Source organism: Daktulosphaira vitifoliae, unplaced genomic scaffold (assembly GCF_025091365.1).
Source record: "Daktulosphaira vitifoliae isolate Bord-2020 unplaced genomic scaffold, ASM2509136v1 Scaffold_5, whole genome shotgun sequence".
NCBI classification, from domain to species: Eukaryota; Metazoa; Arthropoda; class Insecta; order Hemiptera; family Phylloxeridae; genus Daktulosphaira; species Daktulosphaira vitifoliae.
The window spans coordinates 5,835,029-5,856,433 of record NW_026099576.1 but is presented as its reverse complement, the minus strand read 5'-3'; the positions used below and the strand labels follow the sequence as shown (position 1 = coordinate 5,856,433).

At 27.6% G+C, this 21,405-nt stretch overlaps 2 protein-coding genes across 4 annotated transcripts in view; one reads left to right on the top strand and one right to left on the bottom strand.

Moving 5' to 3' along the window:
* The window catches only part of LOC126907402 (Kv channel-interacting protein 2-like), a 383,598-nt gene that overhangs the window by 354,450 nt on the left and 7,743 nt on the right, over positions 1–21,405 (bottom strand). The window lies entirely within an intron of this gene.
* LOC126907394 (uncharacterized) overlaps positions 20,242–21,405 on the top strand; it is a 3,499-nt gene continuing 2,335 nt past the window's right edge. The window contains exons 1-2 of one of the 2 annotated variants that reach the window (XM_050688642.1): positions 20,242–20,866; positions 20,933–21,184. In XM_050688642.1, the coding sequence (XP_050544599.1) occupies positions 20,290–20,866; positions 20,933–21,184 (829 nt within the window). In that variant the 5' untranslated portion in view covers positions 20,242–20,289. Of the gene's footprint in view, positions 21,185–21,405 lie in introns of both variants that reach the window. The other variant, XM_050688641.1, reaches the window with a different exon arrangement.

The following is a 21,405-nucleotide window of genomic DNA, read 5'->3' as shown; positions in this document are numbered from 1 at the left end:
TCTTTTTTTTTTTTTTTAATATAGAATAAGTATGTTTGATAAAATTAAATAATATGAATTTTTTTTTTTTCAAATATTGCACGATGGTATCATATGATATCATATACTGAAACCTTATTTTTAGTAAGTCAAAATCAAAAAAAAAATTTATTTTTTATTTTTACTAAAATCATAAGGTAATTAGCAATCTGATTTGCAATTTATTTTGTTTTTAAGGAATAAAAATCTTGTGTATGAAGAGATTAAAATTCGAAAATATCGTTCTCTTCATTCTAGTAATTTTTTTTATAAATATTACCATTTTTTATATTTTCATTTTTTAAACTCCTATTTTATGCGTGAAAAAATACAAGAAAAGTATTTAATCGTGTTCTATAAATTTTTTTTCATATTTATAACTACAATTTTCCTGCTTTTTTGTTTTTTTGAGATTTTTTTTAATTTTAAAACGTTAATAGGACAAGAAAACTTCAGATTCAAATTCAGTATGATAAAATACATAAAAATCATACTTGATCAGGGTCCACAAAATTTTTTTCATCGCTGTGACTGCAGCTTTTCCCAATTTTTGGCCTATTTTTTGCATTTTACTCAAATCTGAAGGGTGACCGGGCCAAATGAACTCAAAATCGGATTCATCTGGTCAAAATACATGTCCGTAGATGGGTCCGATCAAAAGTACAGACAACTTTTTTTTTTGTGTGTGCCGGTATAATTTTTCAAAATCAATAGTTATATATACATACATATATAGTTTACCTATCTTTATGAGTAAATACTTTATGATGTTGACAAATTATTACAAATAAGGTTTAAATGAATACATATTATGACAAAAAAATTAATAAACAATGTACAAAACTAAATTTGATACTAATTGACAACTAAAATTTTGATAGCAAATATAATGTTCAAACTATACGTTTTACACTTTATTAATTAAGTTTAATACCTGTTCATAAGTCAATGTATGAATTAATATTAAATTGATTCATAAATAAATTGTAAATAAAAAACATTCGTGATATATTAATTACTTAATTCATTTATAAATATTAATGATCCTTCATAAGTATAAATATATGTTTTAATCCCTTCATAGCGCTGTTACACTTTTGTATTCCCGTCATTTTTTTTATTTGAATTACATTTTTGAAGTTAAAACAATGTTTCAAACACCATATGATGCTGACAAAACTAAATCAAATTTTTTCTTTAAATATTTAGTTAAACATTTTGAAAATTAAACACAAATTTTTCAGAAAATAGTTATTAAGCTGATTCCAGTGTCACTCATCAATACAATATTAATGCTGCGCCATTTTAATATAAAATGAAAATTTGAGTGTGAAAAGGCTACATAATATATTAAATTATCCAATATAAATAACAATATAAGTGTAACCTTGTTTAATCAAAATAAATACACTTAAATTTCGTTTGTATCAGAAATTTCGTAACTGTATTAATTTTAGTAGCTGCAGGATAGACCTTACATTCCACAACAGATCATTTTCAATCTTTAGTTGATTCATTATCAATGGTTGTACTGGTTAATGTATTTAAAAGTGTCCTAGTGTTTACATCATGCATATTTTCGACTAGACAATTATATAAGGACATAAAAAAGGTGCGTCTCAGGTCTGACGGTAAATATACAACGTTAAATTTGAATCAATTAAATCATAAACTTTTCGATATAAACTACCAACTTATGACCACTCCAAGGTAGTTGCTCTATTAAGAATATGTTGTTAAAAATGTAAAGTGCGGCTATAAATAAATGTAATCAATAATATCACTGAACGACCTTGATCCCATTAATAGATCAATTTTAAACCAGAAGAATATAATTAATTAATACTTATGGAATGTATGTCAATCTAGATCGAATTGTTATTCGGACTAGATTTAAACTGAACTAAGGCAAAATACCAACGGTCCATTAGTAAAATATGGCTTTTGGTTTTATGATATAATTTAGTGCTATCAAATTAAATGTTAATGAGCTTTATTTTTAGACAGAAGTGATAAAAAACTTGATTTATTGCTAATTCAAAAGATATTATTCCATCACAAAATCTGAAAACATAAATCTTCTGAATGAAAATTTGAATTTTATCAGTCGACGATGATAAATCGTTCATAGTACAAAACTGCAGAAGACAAAACACTCGCAACAATCCAACCGACCTTTGAAAGCACAACATTTCCCGGTTTCCGTTTGTTACATGTACGAAATTTACTAGGTAAGTGAGCATTGACAAATCGGCTGGAAACTGGAAAATCGATCCCTGTACTCTTTGTCCGTATCGTATAAAATACTATTATTAATATGGGAGGTAGGGTATCTCATAAATCCACTGAGGTAATAGCATCCAAATGTGACAAATGCATACCACGATTCGTCCACACTATACGATATTGCTGTCCAACTGTCGACCGTTTTCAAATAATAACCAAATTTTGATCAAATTAATGTATTTAAATTAAATTTAAACACAGGTCATAACATCAGTACAAGACATTTGTTACAAATGAATTTATATTTTTAATTATATTAGTATTACATTTATCAGATTTGATAATTAGAAATAAAACTATTTATTTAAACTAAGAATTGTAGTATTTAAAATTACATGCTAGGAATGAAATTTGCATTTTAAAACGATTAATTTATTTTATAGTAGCAGTTTAAACTTATTTATTTATTCGACAAACATTTGATTTAACTATGTGTATATAATAAAGAAAATAATAATTTTGTTCGAGGTTTCTACTTTTACATAAATTTAGTAAACTATTAAAAAAATTTAGTAATGAATACAAAGTATTCTTGTGCCTCAAAAAAAATAACTTCAAATGTTTATTAAAAGCAACAATTAATTTTTCTTGAGACTTATCCGACTTTACACATATAACACATTTTAGATTATTTTAATTATTAACTAATAATCATTACTAGTTTTAAAATGAACTTCAATAAAAAATATATACGGAGTGATCGGTTTATCATAAACTAATTGCTTACTCACAAAATAATTACAATATTTGAAAAATAATTTTTGATTTCTTTTAGTTACATATAATTCTTGATTTATCAGCTAATAATTAATTTTTAGGGACATCCCTTATAACGTATAGAGGTGTTAACTTTTTTTTTTATGTGATAACATACTCATTTAATTAACTTATAAAATATAACATTATCTAATTAAAAAATGACTGGTCGATTAAGCACTTTGGATGTTATTCTCAATTTTTTACCTAGGCAGGACGGAGAAAACGGCCTAAAAATGATAGTAATAAAAAAATCTACAGTTTTACTTAAAATTGTTTAAGTTAATGAATTCTAGTACACTCGTCCAAAAGTTTCTATCGACCACCAGTCATTTTCTTAATTAGATTATTTTCTATTTTTTAATCTAGTTAAATACATGTGTTACAATTTAAAAAAATAAAGTTGATACCCTTCTAAACTTATATAATATGTCAATTAAATGTTTAATAAACGTTAAATCGAATTATGTACAAATTTTAAAATAAAATTACTTTATTTTTATTTTTAATAAGGATAATTAAAAAAAAGAAACAATTACTATTTAAAAGCGTTTGAACACTCATGGACAACTAGTGCTACATGTTGTTCCATTATTAGTTTAATGTACTTAATGGACCATCAGTAAAATAGCTCACTTTAAACTCATTTGGATGATACTACATGATAATTTATAATAAATGACAATTCATAGTTTTGAATTTTAACACACTGTGGCCAGAGAGAAAAATAATAAAATAACTGTACGATGGACATCTAATTTTTTTAAGGTTGTATTAAAAATCATTCTTATACATATATCCTTACAGTACACGTTTATAAACGTATCAACAGCTCGTCCAAGATGTGAAATCTTCAGATGCTATTGTATTTAAAATATGACAAATCAAGTGACAACTTTTCAGCGGAGGGCTTTTTTTATTGATATCAGAAGTCAAAAAATGTCCGTGCAGTCAAAGTAGTTTTTAACTTAAGTTAATGACCGCCGAATGAACTGAGCTATGCGTCAGTTACAGTAACTGTTGGTTTTTAGTACTCCACAATGTCAAAACGATAATCCGCAAAAAGCTTTGGCGAACAGTAGTAAAAGCACATTGCTGTAAAGCCAGTCGCCGGGTGGAACGGACATTAATCATTTTTGCGGCAAGCCACGGAAATCGACGAACAAAAACCGTTCATAGACTCAGTTCATAGCCATATATTATATATTTTTTTATCGTCCATCGCACCTCAGTGTACTTTAGCTCCGTCGTATATAAACTTAGTAGCAGGTTACTCGTTTTCTTTATTATTTCTACTTGCCGTGATTACTACTGCTGCCACTAGTATTTCTACTGTTACCTTCCACTTATTACTACTACTTCTATTACTATTATTTGCCTTGAGCTAAACAATTATAACACCCCAGGACTATCACTTACCGTTGTCATATAACAACAAATATATTCACTATCGGGATTATATTATTTTTGGAATTTCGTTCAAATGCTTTAATATATTTTCTATCGATAAATGTTGTAAAAAAAAAACCCTTGAACTCATAATCATCTTACATTATTAGTACACCATGATATGGATAAATTAAAGAACATCTCTTCATCGGCATTTCTATGAATTGACTAGTTTGTCACAACGCTTTAGGCTCTGGGAAAATACAAAACTGGATGTGCGTCGCGTGCAAAACGTGAATACTATGTATACAGATGGTAAAAAAACCGGATAATTTTTAATATTTCCGAATAACATAACCACAGCACATGTTTTATTTAAATCGTGACGTTAAATTTTTTGGCGCGACCGTTACTAGATCTTGCTTCGTAACACAACACCGTAATCGTTAAAAAAGTACTTATAATATTATTTTGTACCAATTTGTTAAATTGCATATTTCATGTTTCATGTTGTTATTTATTGTATAAATTGATACTTTCCAATCGACACTTGAAACTCCTTCGTTATACAAATAAGTACGTCTACCGATATCTATTGAAATACCTCAATACTTTCAAATCAATTAAAATCAAATCTTAGTAACCTAATGGATACATACAATATTTCGTATTGATTTTACATAATTTAATACGAAAATTGTACTTTATGGTTTTTGAACATTAATTTTTAGCTTTGTAAAAGCGCCTTAAACTTCACAATTACATCCACAAAAAATATTATCATGAATCGTTTAGGTTTTTTTTCTGAAAATTTACTTTTGGACCGTTTGAGATTAAATTGAAGTAGTCTTAATGAATTGATCATTAATAACATATAACATTTTTTTATAAATCAATTTGTACATTTATTTAATGACTACTTATAATTCTATGTTATTATGTTTGCATTTATGCTACTATATCATTATCATTAAATTGTCAAAAGTTGAACGATAATTTATGTCTAATCTATCTAAATTGATTGAAAATACTTAAAAGTTTTTTAACACATTTTATACATTCCTTAGTGCATTTCGTTACTGTATGTTACCCAACTGCAAAATAGTGAATTACTCTTGTTGATAATTTTCTAGTTGGCGAACACTCCAATTGTTATTACTATGTGTGGTTTTGATGAGTATTACATGACGATAATTGTGGTTTAAAGATTATACTCAGGCGAATACAATTACAGTGATTTTATCATCTTTCCGTATAACACTAACTATTTTTTTGTCGTAATAAACAAAATATTACAAAAATAAACTTCCGACAAGAACCAAAAATGTAATTTAAAACAGATTTAAACAATTCGACCTGTACTTGACCGCTTACACTGTACATTCGAATAAAACCACTTATTGTATTTTACTAATCATTCCTATTATTATATATGTTATGTAAACAGTACTGTTCAAAGAGCTATAGAACCAAATTCGGTATGATAAAATCGTTGTTACTGTATTTGGATCTAATTTTAAAAAATTAATACACACATGATTGGCGGTCAGTTTTTGATCGTAATGAAATTTGATGATTGACGTGACCGTGGTACACATACTCTTAAAAGAACAAAACATTAATGAAATGAATTAGGCAAATAGAAAATAATGATGGATTTACCTTGTCAAACCTTACAATATATGGTATATATGTATACACCCAAATCATATTAAAGTCACATAATATTTAGTTGCCTTATATTGAAAACCAGAAATAAAAGACCTTGTGGTGAGCTATTTTATTATTATATTGAACAGTTTTTAACTTGTTCCATACTAAAACAGACTATTAAAGGAGACAAAATATTTTCAGTGTGCATATATAACACAATACTTAAAATATTACAAATTCAACTAGAATCTTTTTTTTGTAATCTTAAATCACGTTTTCAAAAAAAAAAAAAAAATCTATAATACAATTTTTTTCTTATTTTCACTCAATAAACAATAAAATTTTGGTAATACGCACTCGCTTTCATTGACAAAAAATAAAATATACGGTTATAAATACGATCCCATTGACCAATTTAAAATAATAACTTAATTTTCCATAATTTATATTGTAATTATTTGATTGTATTTAATACTAATTCTGAAAAACAAACTGACAATATTATATACTAAATTTATATAACGCGTTGAATTAAACTAATATTTCAAGTGCAAATTTTATATATGTATATTGATGTATTTCTTATAAATTCACGTGTTGCTTATAACGTTCAAAAGTTTCTTTAACTTTATTGTCATTTTTATCGCATGTGCACTCGTTTTATGCTTCCGTTAATGTCATAAAATAAGAGATAATATTCTTAATACTATGTGTCATTAAAAATGTATAGTAAAACTCGAGTTCAAGTTTATGCGTATGTGACATTTGAAAAGTACATTTTATTAGCGATGACCATTTTCTGTACTTAATAAACTTGCACAAAAAATTACACACTTATTGTTTTGATGAGGTGATGAAATTTAACGGAATTTTATTCATTTGGTTCAAAGTATCTTGTTGTTATAATTACAATAATTTTTCTGTGCGTCTATTGCTTGTTGTAATGAATATTATTTTTAAACAGCATAAATCAGTGCCGATGTAATAGTGAGTTGAGAAAAGTAACCTGAAATATTTCATACTGAAATTCTTCAGGAACGTGGGTGATCGTAAATCTGTCAATACAATAAAATGTATACTTATATCGCCTTGGCCTATTGACCGACCATATAAGTAGGTTTATCCAGTTCTGTGTGTATTTACTCTTGTTTTTTTTTTTTTCATAATTTCCATTACTTCACTCCTTGCAATTATTCTGTCTTCCTCTTATAGACTCTCAAAGGCAACATCGATTTATCTTCCGTTCCATTTGATAACTAAATTTAATAAAGGACTTCTAAGTAACATCTGGTTGATGTTATCATAATAATTACCAATAATTACTTTTGTTGTTTCTGAACCGTCCAACTTCTCGTCCTATTTAATTCCAAAACAAAGCATATAATTTATACTGATTAATCATTTTAATTTACCAATGTTTGTTTAGTATTTTCTAATGGAACAATAAGTTAATGACACGAAAACAAAAGTATATTATGTTTTTAATAATCACTGCATAAACTTTTTTTATTCAATGCAATATTCATCAGTTTTAATATAATAGCAATGATATTCTTTAAGTATCAATTTTTGTTTTAGTATAATTATGTACTTAAATTTTGTTTAATTAAAAAATATATATACGATTTCAATAAAAAGTTATTTTTTAAGATTTATAAGGGGAACCGACCTAAAACTTTTATTCGCATTAATGATAAACTAAAATCTACTTTGAAATTCTTATTACTCATATACTGAAAAATAATAATATTTAATAGTACTTGAATTGATCATTAAACACGAGTCTTTGTGAATTATAGTGCTATATACTATTATAAGTTAATTACTAATCAATTCAAGTGTTACAATTTAAAATCTCAAATAAAAATTGGTTATAATCTATTCTAAATAAACGACTAGAAACACCTCAAAACTTAAAGATATTTTTAAGTGATCCTCTAAATAACAATATATGAAATTCACACGACTTAGTTTAGTTAATAATCGACACAAAATCTTATATAATACATTAGAAAAAGCGCTATTTTATGAGTAGTATCATTAATTCATAACGATTGTAATGAATTATTTAAATAGATCAAATATGCATATATTTAATACATAAAATGTCAATAATATTATATTAAATTTAATTGTTGTCCCTAACAGTATCGTTTTGAGCATTAAAGGTGCAATATTTATTATTATTTTCATTTCAAATAAATATGTTACTCAAAAATATAAATCGAAATAAAAAATAAAATTGAAATTTTATGATTTACATTTTATCTTCCTCAAAAAAAAAAAAGAAAGAAAAAGGCATTTCATTAAGTTTGCAAAATTAAAATAAATGGAGTGTAGAAAAGTACTTTTTCAATCGTAAAATAGTTCTGTCTGCAAAACCTTCTTATGTAATCTAAACTGTAATAATATTGGTCTAATTTTAAAATAAATTACTCATCATTTATTTTATTTCGTATAAAATAATTTGTTTTATTACAGGTGATAAAATGTCGAGTTTACTAAGTACAATAGCATAATGAAATTTGAAATGTTTTATTGAATTGTTGAGGTTTGCGTACACAGACACTTAATAATTTTAATACGTCTTTGCTATATTCCTAGACCACATTCGATTATAATATGTAGTAATACTAAACGAGAGTTTAGATGAACTTTTTTCTTCTAATTGTTTACAACGTGGGCCAGCAAACAATGTGTTGTGGTTGACCTGAATATGAACTTTGCAAAATGATATTGTTAGGTAAATTTATTTTGAAACACGATAGCCAGAAGATATACGCGGGCACATGTTAATGGTTGTAATAGAGCCGTTGAGGTCCATAATCGAACGATAAAAGATGTTTGGCTCATTTGAAAACGTTATATAATTATTAATATTCAGAGCGGCGAAAGTCCAGCCGGTTGTGGACAGCAGCAAATATCTGGTTAGTACCATATGGAATTACAGACGATGCATCGATAAGCTCAATGAACGATGTATAATTATGGTCATAGATAATGTATGTATCCAAAAATATTATAGCCACTGATCGATGAGTATCGAAAGAACTCATTGTCTAGCCACTTTTTAACGGCGAAACCGATTTGAAAAACGGTCGCAGTTAGGAACACGAAACGAGCAAATACAATACCACGTGCCGTCATCGTCCGCATTCAAGATCATTAGTCAGTGCCATCTTCGCGCAAACTATTTTATAACACAACGTGAGTTGCCCAAAGTTGAATTTTAACGTTTACTAAATGGACAATCCGTTCGGTACAGATTTATTCATGCAAATTATTTATATTGCAGAGAAAAGAAATTACGTTTACGTTAGATATATGCACATACGTTATTTGTCCACTTACGCGGTTTTATTTCAAAACATTGTTTGAGAATATTATTAGAACACCGACTTTAATGTTATTTATATTGTTTTTTACTTTCTGGTGCGTTTGAAAACCTAAGATTATACGTTAATAAGACGCGTAGTGTCCCACGGGGCGGACAAACGTAAGGTCATAAAACAAACGACCAATATTTGGTTTTATAACGGATTTTTATTTTTCTTGAAAAGTCATTATTGTTACGCATGTGTAATCGAGTTTTAATAACCGGCCAGATAAGATCTGTAATCGCGTTCAAATTATTTTTCATATTGAAAATATCTCATTCAGAAAATTCACTACTGTCGCATAATTCAATATTTTCGGAGAGCATATTAGAGTGAATGCGACACGATAACTTATTTATGCATATAAATAAAAACGCCGAGCGTTATTTTTAAAACTTTTTTGTCTTACAAAAAATGATTTCACCAAGGCAATGCAGTAATTTTCTGTATTATCTTACATTAGTACTGTTTAAACAAATCGTATATCTATTATGGTCATAAATAATACATCACGTGTGTTATATCGTGTATGAACTATCATCTGGACTCAGGGGCAATGGAAAACCTTTTTCGTGCAAAAGTGTGAACATTTGGTTTGTTAATTTATATTTAAGTAGCCATGATACTACAACATTGTGTATTTCCGGTCCTAATGACAATCCCCAGGGAAATACATTTTATGGACGATCGTTGTTGGTTGTCACTCTCATCACGTATCGTTCATGGATAAGCTTTCATTTCTGACACAGATAAACAGTTTGCGACTATGAAAGCACAGAGGTGCTTTAAAATATAATGGAAAAAAAAAAAAAATGATAAAAACTGCATATTTATAACACGAAGGAAAAATTATCCTTTCCGCTGCAAATTCAATTTAATTGAAATTATTCCATGAAAAATAACTCTATTGAAAATTTAATCCCTTTCAAGTGTGCGTTCATAATTTCATTTTAGCCGGTGTCCTTTGTGCGCTCGTGTCAGCAGTGATGATATTTTGACACGGCCAACGAACCCGGGTCAATATGTTATTATTATCTTCAACAATGTTTGCTGAAAATTTTAGTCATATACATATTTCGTAACGGAGCCTTCGAAAATTCATCATTAAAATATATTGATGACTTGCAAGTGGCAAAATCTAGTCCATTACAAGTTAATCGCTTGTTTTATTTGTTTAACACGAAGAAATCAACATACTTTATGTGATTTATGGGCTACGCTAACAAAAACAATAACACATACTGCGAATGGCCATGACAAGGGTGATGTATTTTACGGATAATAGTAATCTGTTATAAAATATCTTTTGTTAATATTGCTCTAAAAAAGTGATGCGTCAGGCTATTGCTTTACTTCGTCGTCATCTTTTTTCTTCGTCACGCCTCCGGGTACGTAACAAATAATTAAATAATTTCGTGAAATCCTTAAATTTAACCAGACCAAATTCTAAGTAAAAAATATTTACCACATAAGTAATTCTAGCGAAAAAACTAAAGAAACATAGCGATTTTATTAAAAATCTAAAACACACAAAATGTGTTTCGAATGATACATAATATTTTAACTTGTACATTCTCATTATCAAGTTAAAAAAAATTCGCAGCATTAATATTTAATCATACTCGGAAACTATTGGAATACCTGAAGATATCCGAGATAGAATAAAACATCGACTCGGCGCTAGAACGTGCCGAAAATGACTAAGTTATAAAAAACCGTTGGCGGTGATGACGTCGAGCGGTCTGATTGCCTTGGGTTCTCAAGAAACTACAATATGAGACTATTTACGTGTGCGAGTGTTTTCGAACAGTTTTCGTTGCGAAATCGTTTTTGAATTGCACAACCCATCGACCAACACATCCAATTTTCAAGTGGCACACGCGGTGTTCCAGTTCTGTCATATAGCCGACACTGTACGACTGCAGCGTCTGCGGTTCAGCTAAAAACAACCGGCCGGCAAAATTAAGTGTAAAATCAACACAGAGTGCATAGAGTCGTTTACATGCACCACAGTTATCCGAGTCCTTTATGGTCGACGCGACACGGTGCAGGCTGGACGGCGCAGTCGGTAGGTTCGAGTAATTGTAATCTCGACACACCAGTAGCAGCCGCCTCCGGTACAACAAAACAGTTACACCAACGCATCGAGCCAATCTCGGCGATTCTTCTTTTATACGTCTCACTACAGCCTGGAATTTCCTCGAGTGTACATATAACATGCACACGAAAAACATTGCATTTTTTAATTAAAACAATGAACCAAGAAATAAAATTAATCACTCGTTTTAAAATTAAACGTAGACAGCGCGATAATGATTGCCCGTCCTCATAATGGCCATAACACCGATATGGTATTTTTATACCGAAAACAATTTTATGTTTGAAATAATAATTTTGATGACTACTAAGCTTTAACAAAAATGGATGTACAAATTTTTATTTGGAGAAGGTAACAGTTTCCTTTTATCATTAAACATATTTCACATGTCTGGTAATTTTATCCCGAGTACTCGGTTTTAGAAACAATTCCTTCACTTATTTTTGTTTTATATTTCAAATTTTGATTGTATGAAAACTTCTCGTAGATATTAAGCAACTATCTCTTTGGTAAAACGATAGTCCTAGTAGCGTTAAACTACCAACGCTTTTTAATTGTACAACAATACTTTCCCGACTTTCTCCGATTCAGAGTAAACGGTTAAAGTTCAAAAAATACTCTACTAAAAATTCATAATACCATAAATTCAAATAATATAAATTGAAAAACTTTCAACCACTTACTACATTCACACCAGTAGTAGACGTTGACAACAGTTAAATATTTTACACGTGCCACGTTTTTCGGAAAAGGCGACTATAAAAGGAATTATTTTAAATATGTGTTCATCTAGAGGAAAACTAAATGTTAAAACACAGTAAAGTAATTCATGATGTTGGTGGGCACATATTTTTGGAATTGTTTCAAAGGCATGCATACGAAATTTGGCAAAGCCGACTATTTTGTGCCAATAACACTATAAACACCAATTATGTTTTCATAAACTTTGTATCGTTTATGTTATTTAGCGCATTATACGAATTTATCAGAACTTACAAACTGACATAATTAAAAATCACAATTTGTTATTAATGGGTGGCATTCGGTTTGGGCATAATTAAAACACACGCGGCAAAGTTATAAACTATTCAACCGAGTTTTATTCTTGATCTTGCACAATGCCAAAAAAGAAAATAATTAAGTAAATTTATGCGTTTTTATTCTTTTGTCATTGACTGTATCACTCATCGTCGCGTGCTTCAACGACCATTCTAATTTTGATTTTTTTTTCTTACATTCTGAATAACGCAATTTTCTCAAAACATTGCTCGATGCCGCCATCGCCGTCTGGTCGTTTGCTTGTTGATCCAGTTGTATAAGACAAACCAACCTACAGCAAGCTAAAAACCGGTCCAGCATAGAATCGCTCCATATTTCAATAGCCAACGGCTTTTTTATTGTGACAATCCTATCGTTTTGGAAGTACTGCCGTTAATATGAATATAATAATAATAATGTTATCTATCCGATATACTAAATGTATCATTATCATCCAAACATCGACTAATTGTACCCGAGGCAGTTGTTCACATCTATCATAATGTCGAAACCCTTTAGTACTAGTAAGTCAAGCTTTCAAAAAAAAAAAACATTTCGACATGTAAAATGTATAATATCTTTCTTATCCGTAGAATAAATTAGTTCACTTACTGTATAAACGTCAATAACTTAAAAAATATTTGCTTATACTGTAAAGCCGCTGTAGTGATTTCTATCCTACATATGTCTCTAGGATATTTCTTTGTTGTTGCACTTTTGTTTGGAAACTTATTGAATTGTGAATAACTAAAATATATTTTGTTCCATTCGCTCGAAGTAAAAATACCGTAACGGACTGACAGTAAGTTGATCATTTACATATCTGTCATTGATAGTAATTACCATAAATTTCAGCGATGTGAAAATAAACGGTAGCGCTTTTTTACTGCTATCATTGAACTGGTAATTATTTTTGATTTCATAAATCAATAGATTTCTTCAATGATCCGTATTAATTCATTCGAACATTTTGACAAGTTATGAACAACCTAATTTCTTAAAAATAATTTCTTCTATGTATTTAAAAAACATTTTTGATGTGTAATATTGATGTAGTCGTTTTATAAATATCACTAAATAATTAGAATAATTATACATTTAAAATAGATAATGATGTTAATAGATTAAGCATAATCTATATTTTTATGAGAGTAATAATTTATGTAATTCGAGTAAAAGTGTAAGTTTTATTACTATTATTATAATATCTGATACAATAATATAGGAGGTCATTATGTTTATTATACAATCTTAGTGTTTTACGTGGTCCAGTTAGTATGCGTTATACCATAATTACCTCGATCATAAATCTAGTCGGATATTTTTAGTTCAGCAGTATTTTTTTTGTTTAATAATAATTAAGTTTATTCAGTTATATATAACTTGCAGTTAATTTAACTTGACCTACTGGGCAATAATTAATTGTGTTAATCAAATGGTGTGAAAAAATACACTTTGTGAACAAATAAAAACAAGATTTTAATAATAAATATTTCCCAACACAACATAAATAAATACGATATAAAAACTTCTGAACGTTTTGAGCTCTTATTATTTAGACAATTTACTATTTGGTGTTCTTTTGACGTACCTTCTCTTTGAATAACAAAACATATTTTATGTAAAAATAGGATCTATTTAAATCTTACAAAGTCTAAATAATTGATGTACTAAAATATCCTAAATATACGCATAATAAAATAGTATGGAACATCCTTTAAGCCCTTAATAATTCCTGAATGAACCATGCAATAAATTATATGAGTATTACTTATGAATGGAAATATGTGTAAATATTGCAGTGAAAGTATTTAACTTATCAAGGATAAATTTGGACGTTTTAAATAATATGTTAATATTAAAACAAATACAAATAATACAATTTGTTATTCTATTTAATTATGTCTGATTCTTCGTTTATTTAAGTGATTGTAGTAATTAACTATTTTTATTTATTAACATAAAAAAAAAGGTTTTAATACACTTTCAAAATATGGAATAGTTATTAAAATGGAACCAGATGTGCCACTAAATATGAACAGCGCTTAAACTAAGGCTATGAATTACTTTTTAGTTACATAAATTATGGTGAAATTTAGACGCTAAAATGTTTTTACTCGTGTACATGTTTCTCGAATTTACGTTCAGATTCTTTTGATTTACATACATGAGTTTTTAATAAAAAATGATTTTTTTTAACGCAACGGCCCTAATGTGTAGATAATAACGAAAAATAATTAAATTTACCATGTACGGAAGAAGTTTATTTTACTTTACAGAACCTTCATAAATATGTTTAAGATTAATGAAAATTTTACTTTATAAATGTGTAATCAAGCCAAATGACTTGTTATTAATATAAGACGAATTAGATACCGGTAAAATGAGTTTCTCGATAAACCTGCTATTATAATTCATGTTTATTATTCTGCAAAGTGTTCCCCTTCGTTGAGACGAAACCACTTGATGCATGTAGTTTAGTCACATATGTTGCCAGCCCAGAACGCCGTTGAATTGAGTTTATTATTTCAATTTAATCTTTGATATATAACTTTATATAATTAATTATTTATTTATAAATACATAGCCTGAGTGTCTAAGGTGGCGCTTAACGCTATTGTTCAACAGTGCTGGTTGTTATTGATTACCGGATGGGCGACCAAACAGGAACTGTGACACACACCATGCCCCTATATTAGCTCCCTCAGTCGGAATACGGTTGTTGCTTTAGGTTGATAACTGGTGTAAAAACATGTCAAATCGTAAGAACGAGCCGAAATCAATTAGTTTACATAGAGGCCAGAGAGATGACGATTTATTTATAATTTTCATATAGTACTCAAAAATGGAAAATTTTTATCTTGTAGTATATATTGTAGTCTAGTAGATAAATATGATTCCTTAAATGGGGGTAAGTCGCCTATAAAAAAACCCAATTTAATTATGTCGTTATAAGTTTTAATCAACTGTAAATTCATAAAAAAAAAAAAATAACAAGACTCCGAACCCGTAGAAAAATGTTGAAAAATAGTTTATCCTGCCAGACAATGTTTTGTTTAAACCACCATAAAACCCTGAGAAATATTAAATATAGACCGCTGTCAAATAAAAGCACGGGAGCATGTTTCTGCAGTAGATAGGGTGCAAATTGCTTTTTTTATCTGCACAAAAATAATTATGCAAACGTAAAAATAATATTTAAATTAAACGGCTGCTTTTTAGTCTCTTTACATGGGTTGACTGTTATTGTTTATGTGTTAAATTAATTTTTCAACGACTCCCCTAGGTACAAAAAAAATTGTTATTACTCCACAGCTCATTTTATACAGTCTATTCAATGTATAATAATTTAATGATAAAAAATATTTTTAAAAACACATAAATTAGTTAATTAATTGAATGAACTTTAAAAACATATACGTTGAGTTAGTGAAAATACACATTGAAAATTCTTCAACTTCTATAAACAACATTTTTTAAATAAATTTTCTCATCTCGTCACGGCTGTATTGTTATATTCAATCTTTGTAACGTATCAGGTATTGACTGCAAGGCCAAGTGTGGATCAATGGCGAACTTATCAGGAAAAGCCATTACCCAAATACCTGTAGTCATAATTTGACAATTAATGTATGTGGTCGAATTTATGCTATAAATATTTTCTAAATTTTCTACTCTATACCGAGTTAAGCGACAGAAACTAATTATATTTACAACACATTAGCTTATCATCAACTACATTAGTATCAATATTGGATGTTGTGGGTAAATTATACTGTAACTTTTGCTAAAAGTATACCTACGTATTTCATTATGTGAAAATACATCGGAAGACTTTTAGCAACTTTACCACATTATGGGTAAAGTTCATTTTGATGAACATATTCTCTGTATATAAATATTAGGTTTAAATATTAATTTGGAATGTAAATTATTTAATAAATATAAATTAACTAGGAAATGAAACTCAAATATTTTTATTTCACTTATTCTCCTTTAACAAGTAACTTATATTAGTTTCTTTTATAGCTAAGATAATAATAACAAAACACAATTAAACATGTGTGAATACATTAAGTTATTTGCATTTTGTTAATAATTTCGTATACATGACAAGATTTTGTTTGTCGTTTAAAATTTGTAATGTTACTGACACCGAGAATGCAAATCCTTTTAATCCTGATTTGCTTCAGGAACTATACAAAAACTTTTTATCACAATTTATCATGTATCGTGTAGAAAATAAATAACACTTCCTACAGTGTAAATCGAAATATTTTATGTATGTCTGAGATTAAATTGTAACTGACTTATTTATTATGAATCAACACTAACCATAATAAATAATCATTATTTACATCAAAATGTTTATGTTTAGGCATAAAATAGCATCTACTTGAATTATACTGTTATAAGTCAACTGTTTCTATTGTACTAAATATTAGTTAACAAATACACAAATCCTGCTATTCATCAGTTCATCTCATCAAGTTTAAATCAGAACTTTTAAACTCAATATGTATTTAAAGTAACGTTAATTCATATACATCTACATTATTGATATAAAAAATAATTTATTAATTTCAATTATTACAATATTTAATCATAATTTATTATAATGAAATAGTTGACAATATAAAAAAAGCATAATTTACAAAAAATGTTTAACATTTGTAAAAATATCGATAGTACCAAACATTTTGCATGTAACTCAATATATTTTATTTACAACATAAGGCTAAGTTAAATAGTAAATATTTATTAAGATCTCTTATTTTAACTAATGATGTTGAAGATGAATATTTGGAAACGAGCTTAGACAATTTATGCGAATATTTAAGCAAATGCGAACCTATAGTTCACCGAATAATCGTGCTGAAATTTTTTAAAATTATTTATTATTATTCCACCCCACCCATTAATATGATTTTTAAAAAATTATTATAAAATACACTTCAATTATTCCGGAACATTAAACAAATTGTACTTTTAATAAAATTAGTTTAATAATATTATACTAATTTTATTTGTTTTATAAAAGGGATAAGAGGGGGTCAACTCATCGTTACTATTCTAGTAATCGATTGCTGTGTCATCTGTAAAGATAATAATGCAAGTTAGTTGATCTCTACCGTCTCAGAGCTCATACCTGCGGAAGTGTACTTGATTAACTGTAAACTAATGAAATGTATAATAAAATATTTTCTTATATATTTATACCCTCTATATTTTTAAAAGTATTATATTTTAAAATTAAAAAAGTAACTTTAAAATCTTTTTATTCTAAGGTTAAATTATGAGTTTACATAGTGAAGACCTCAAATGTGTACTAGATCATTATGATTTTATAAATTATTTTTTGATTAAACATAAATATTGTCTAAACGTTTTTAAAAAATAACAATCAAACATCCGCGAAAATTCAACAGGATTTTCAATCATAATTCAAATTAAAAAAAAATTAATTAACGACACTACCAACTAATTTTAAGTAAACAACGTGTATTTAATTACGATACAATTTTTCGGTAAATATCACGTACGATCAAATGAGCCAACTTTGGGGTGGTTCAACTTGAACCAGTTAAATATCTATTAACATTTCAATCGTATCAATCTACAGTATCAGTAAAATGTTAACAATATTGTTAAAAAACACAAAATATTGTTCACAAAAATTAGGTAATGAAATCTGTTGAGGGATGAGCGGGAATATTACTATTAACTAAATGAATTTTATTCGTTCCTCGATTTTGTTATAATTTATTATTAATAATACAATATTCTCCAATAATGGAAAGTAATAAAATTATTTTATTTTGTAACGCATCGAATGCGGATTGGTGTATCCGCGGTGTACTAATCTTGATGAAAAAATTGCGATAATGAGCACCTTTTATTCTAGTGGCCGACCAATAAACATAGGCCGTAACAAATTCAATTGCTACAAATTTAACCACCGCAATCAAATTTGGCGGCATTTTGAATTTTCATATTCATATGTAGTCTGACATGCTATAACGTGCAAGATTAAACAAATATTTAAGATTTACATTATAAACAATTTCTAAAATTTGTAGAGTTATCTAAAAAAACTACAGTAATGTTTTATTTTTATTGGTATTGGGAGGGGACTAAGAACCTTATTTTTGTGCTTTGCTTAACACAAGGTCTTAATAGTGCCAAACGTCTTATATTGTTAATATCGAAGCCCTCCATTGACTACACAACTACTGGTCTTCATAGACTACAGATTCTCAGGTAGTTATTTTAAAACTAAAATAAATAATCGATTCATATTTATTGAAATTAACTATAATTTTTTTTCGTTATTTATGTTAGTCAGTAATAAGCTTCTTAAAAATCAATATTATAGTAATTCCTGCAATACTTTATCACGATATCGAAAAAATATTGGTTAATTTTAATACTATGATAAAAATCCCATTTCTCAAAATATACTAGTGTAATAATATTTTAAGAATATATTTAAATATTGAATCGTACGACTTAAAAAAAAATGTTAGCACAGTTAGCCACGGCAAGTTGAGACAAATGTAAATATCTGGCAGTGATTATAATTACTATAATAAAAACCGCTAATTATTAGATAATTAGTAACTAATTAAATTATTTTTTAACTAATCCAAGTTCAGTTAGTTTCAAAAAATGAGTAGCTATCTCTATGGTATTCCGCAAATGACTTGATAAATTAACCACATATGAACATAATCTTACATTATCTCTTGATAATGAAACGTACAATGTAAATGTAATTAAAGACAACAACATTGCCTATCTTAGTAAAAATCCAACTTCAAACTATATTTTTAAATAAAATATTATACTAAACGTAATTGAATTGGACATATAAAACGTTGTACGGTTTTTACAAAAAGAACATTTTTTTTATCATAGATAACTTGGTGGTTATAAACAATTTTTATTTTATTTAAGCTAGGCAAATTTAAAAAAATATACAAGTTAAGTATTAATAGTGACATAAGATCTCTATTAAATGAATAATAAATTGAATCAAAATGAAAAATAAAATCGTATTTTTATAATTTTCCTATCATATGTATCATATGTTAGTCCATATTAAGTAAAGTACAGAAGTAAAAACTGTCATATTATGTTATTTACTGGTGACAGTATGCGATTTCTTTTACATGAAAATTATATAAAATAGTTTTATATTGTAAAAATTGATTAAAAAAACAAAAAAAGTATAAAATTTAATGTAGATCATAAGTTATATGAGTGATCAGTTAGATCTGTTCTACTCTGTATATAGAGTACCCTTATAAAAAAAATAATGATAATCCGTATTTTTTTTAATTCTATGTTTCAAAAAGTTAAAGCAATATAAAGTTGAAAAAATAAAATATGAAATACAAAATTTTAACACAAAATGTTTTTTAACTACAGTCGCAATTTGCACATAGAAGATAAGGTGTATGGATAATTTATTTGTGTGGCACATGAAAAGTATTCGAGGCAACAGTTCTATTTATAAAAAATTATTATACTATACTTTATACATAAATGTCAACATTTTTAGTTTTATTATTTCTAAATGTAGAACAGAATAAATACGTGTCTTTTGACACTTTGTCGAATTATATTTTGTGTAAAACATTTCAACGATAAATATTAATAATCATTTTCAAAATGTTTTCATTAAAACTAGTCAATTTTAGTTTATTATTATTTTATGTGTTTGTATATTCAAAAGCACATAGTACTTCAAAAAAAAAAATTTATCAACTGGATAAACTACTAAAATATCCGGGATGGAAAAATTTAAATGATACAAGCTATATAAAATATTGTAATAAAAGTTATTATCTTAATAATCTGATTGAAACACCAACACGTACTATTCACGGTGAGTCAAAGATACGAGCCTTGACTTTATTTCTGGGATGTTCATATGCAAAAGTTATGATTAATATTTTTTCAATTATTGTCAATTGGCAAGAAATTTGTAAAAACAAAAATAAAGAAGACCACGACTTATTAAATGGATGCATTTATACTAAAGAACTCATAAACGTAATAGCCAAGTTAATTGTTCCAATAGCAATATTGTTAAAAAACGCAATGGACGCTTTAGATTCATTACATCATTTTCCATCGGCTAATTTTAAAATTTATCAACAAAAGCCCTACATGATAAGAGTTTTATTAAATAAAATAGGAAATATTCTTGACCAATTGAATGATCCGATTTTACTGATTTTAAGTGGTAATATATCTATAAAGTCTTCCGCATTTAAATTTTTAGATTTTTTTTCTAAAAAAATAATAACAGGTTTACAATATGAAACACACGCATATTGTGAATTTGTTCCTTATGATACGAATTATTTATGGAATGAATGGGTTGAAGAATATAAAATCATTAACCAGAGAGAAATGTTAATATTTTTTAAATTCTTAACTAGAAAAATGAATTATTATATCAAGACAGTAATCATAGAAATGTATTTTCAATTGGGATTTAAATTTGATCCAATTACCGAAGAAACGTTTATACCAACACCAGAGGAACTAATTGAACTAGGTATTTAATATAAAAAAAAAAACCCAGCACAGGGGGGTCGCGGCACAGTGGTGACGTGGCATAGTTGGATCAAGTATAATGATATCTGACAGTGATTAAAATCACTATCAAAAAAAAACGCTTCGATGCAAATCTTTAGATAGTGTTTAATTTTAAAAAATTGGTGGATTATTCCAAAAGCTTCATAAACTGCTAGTTCCTTATTAATATCCTGATTAAGA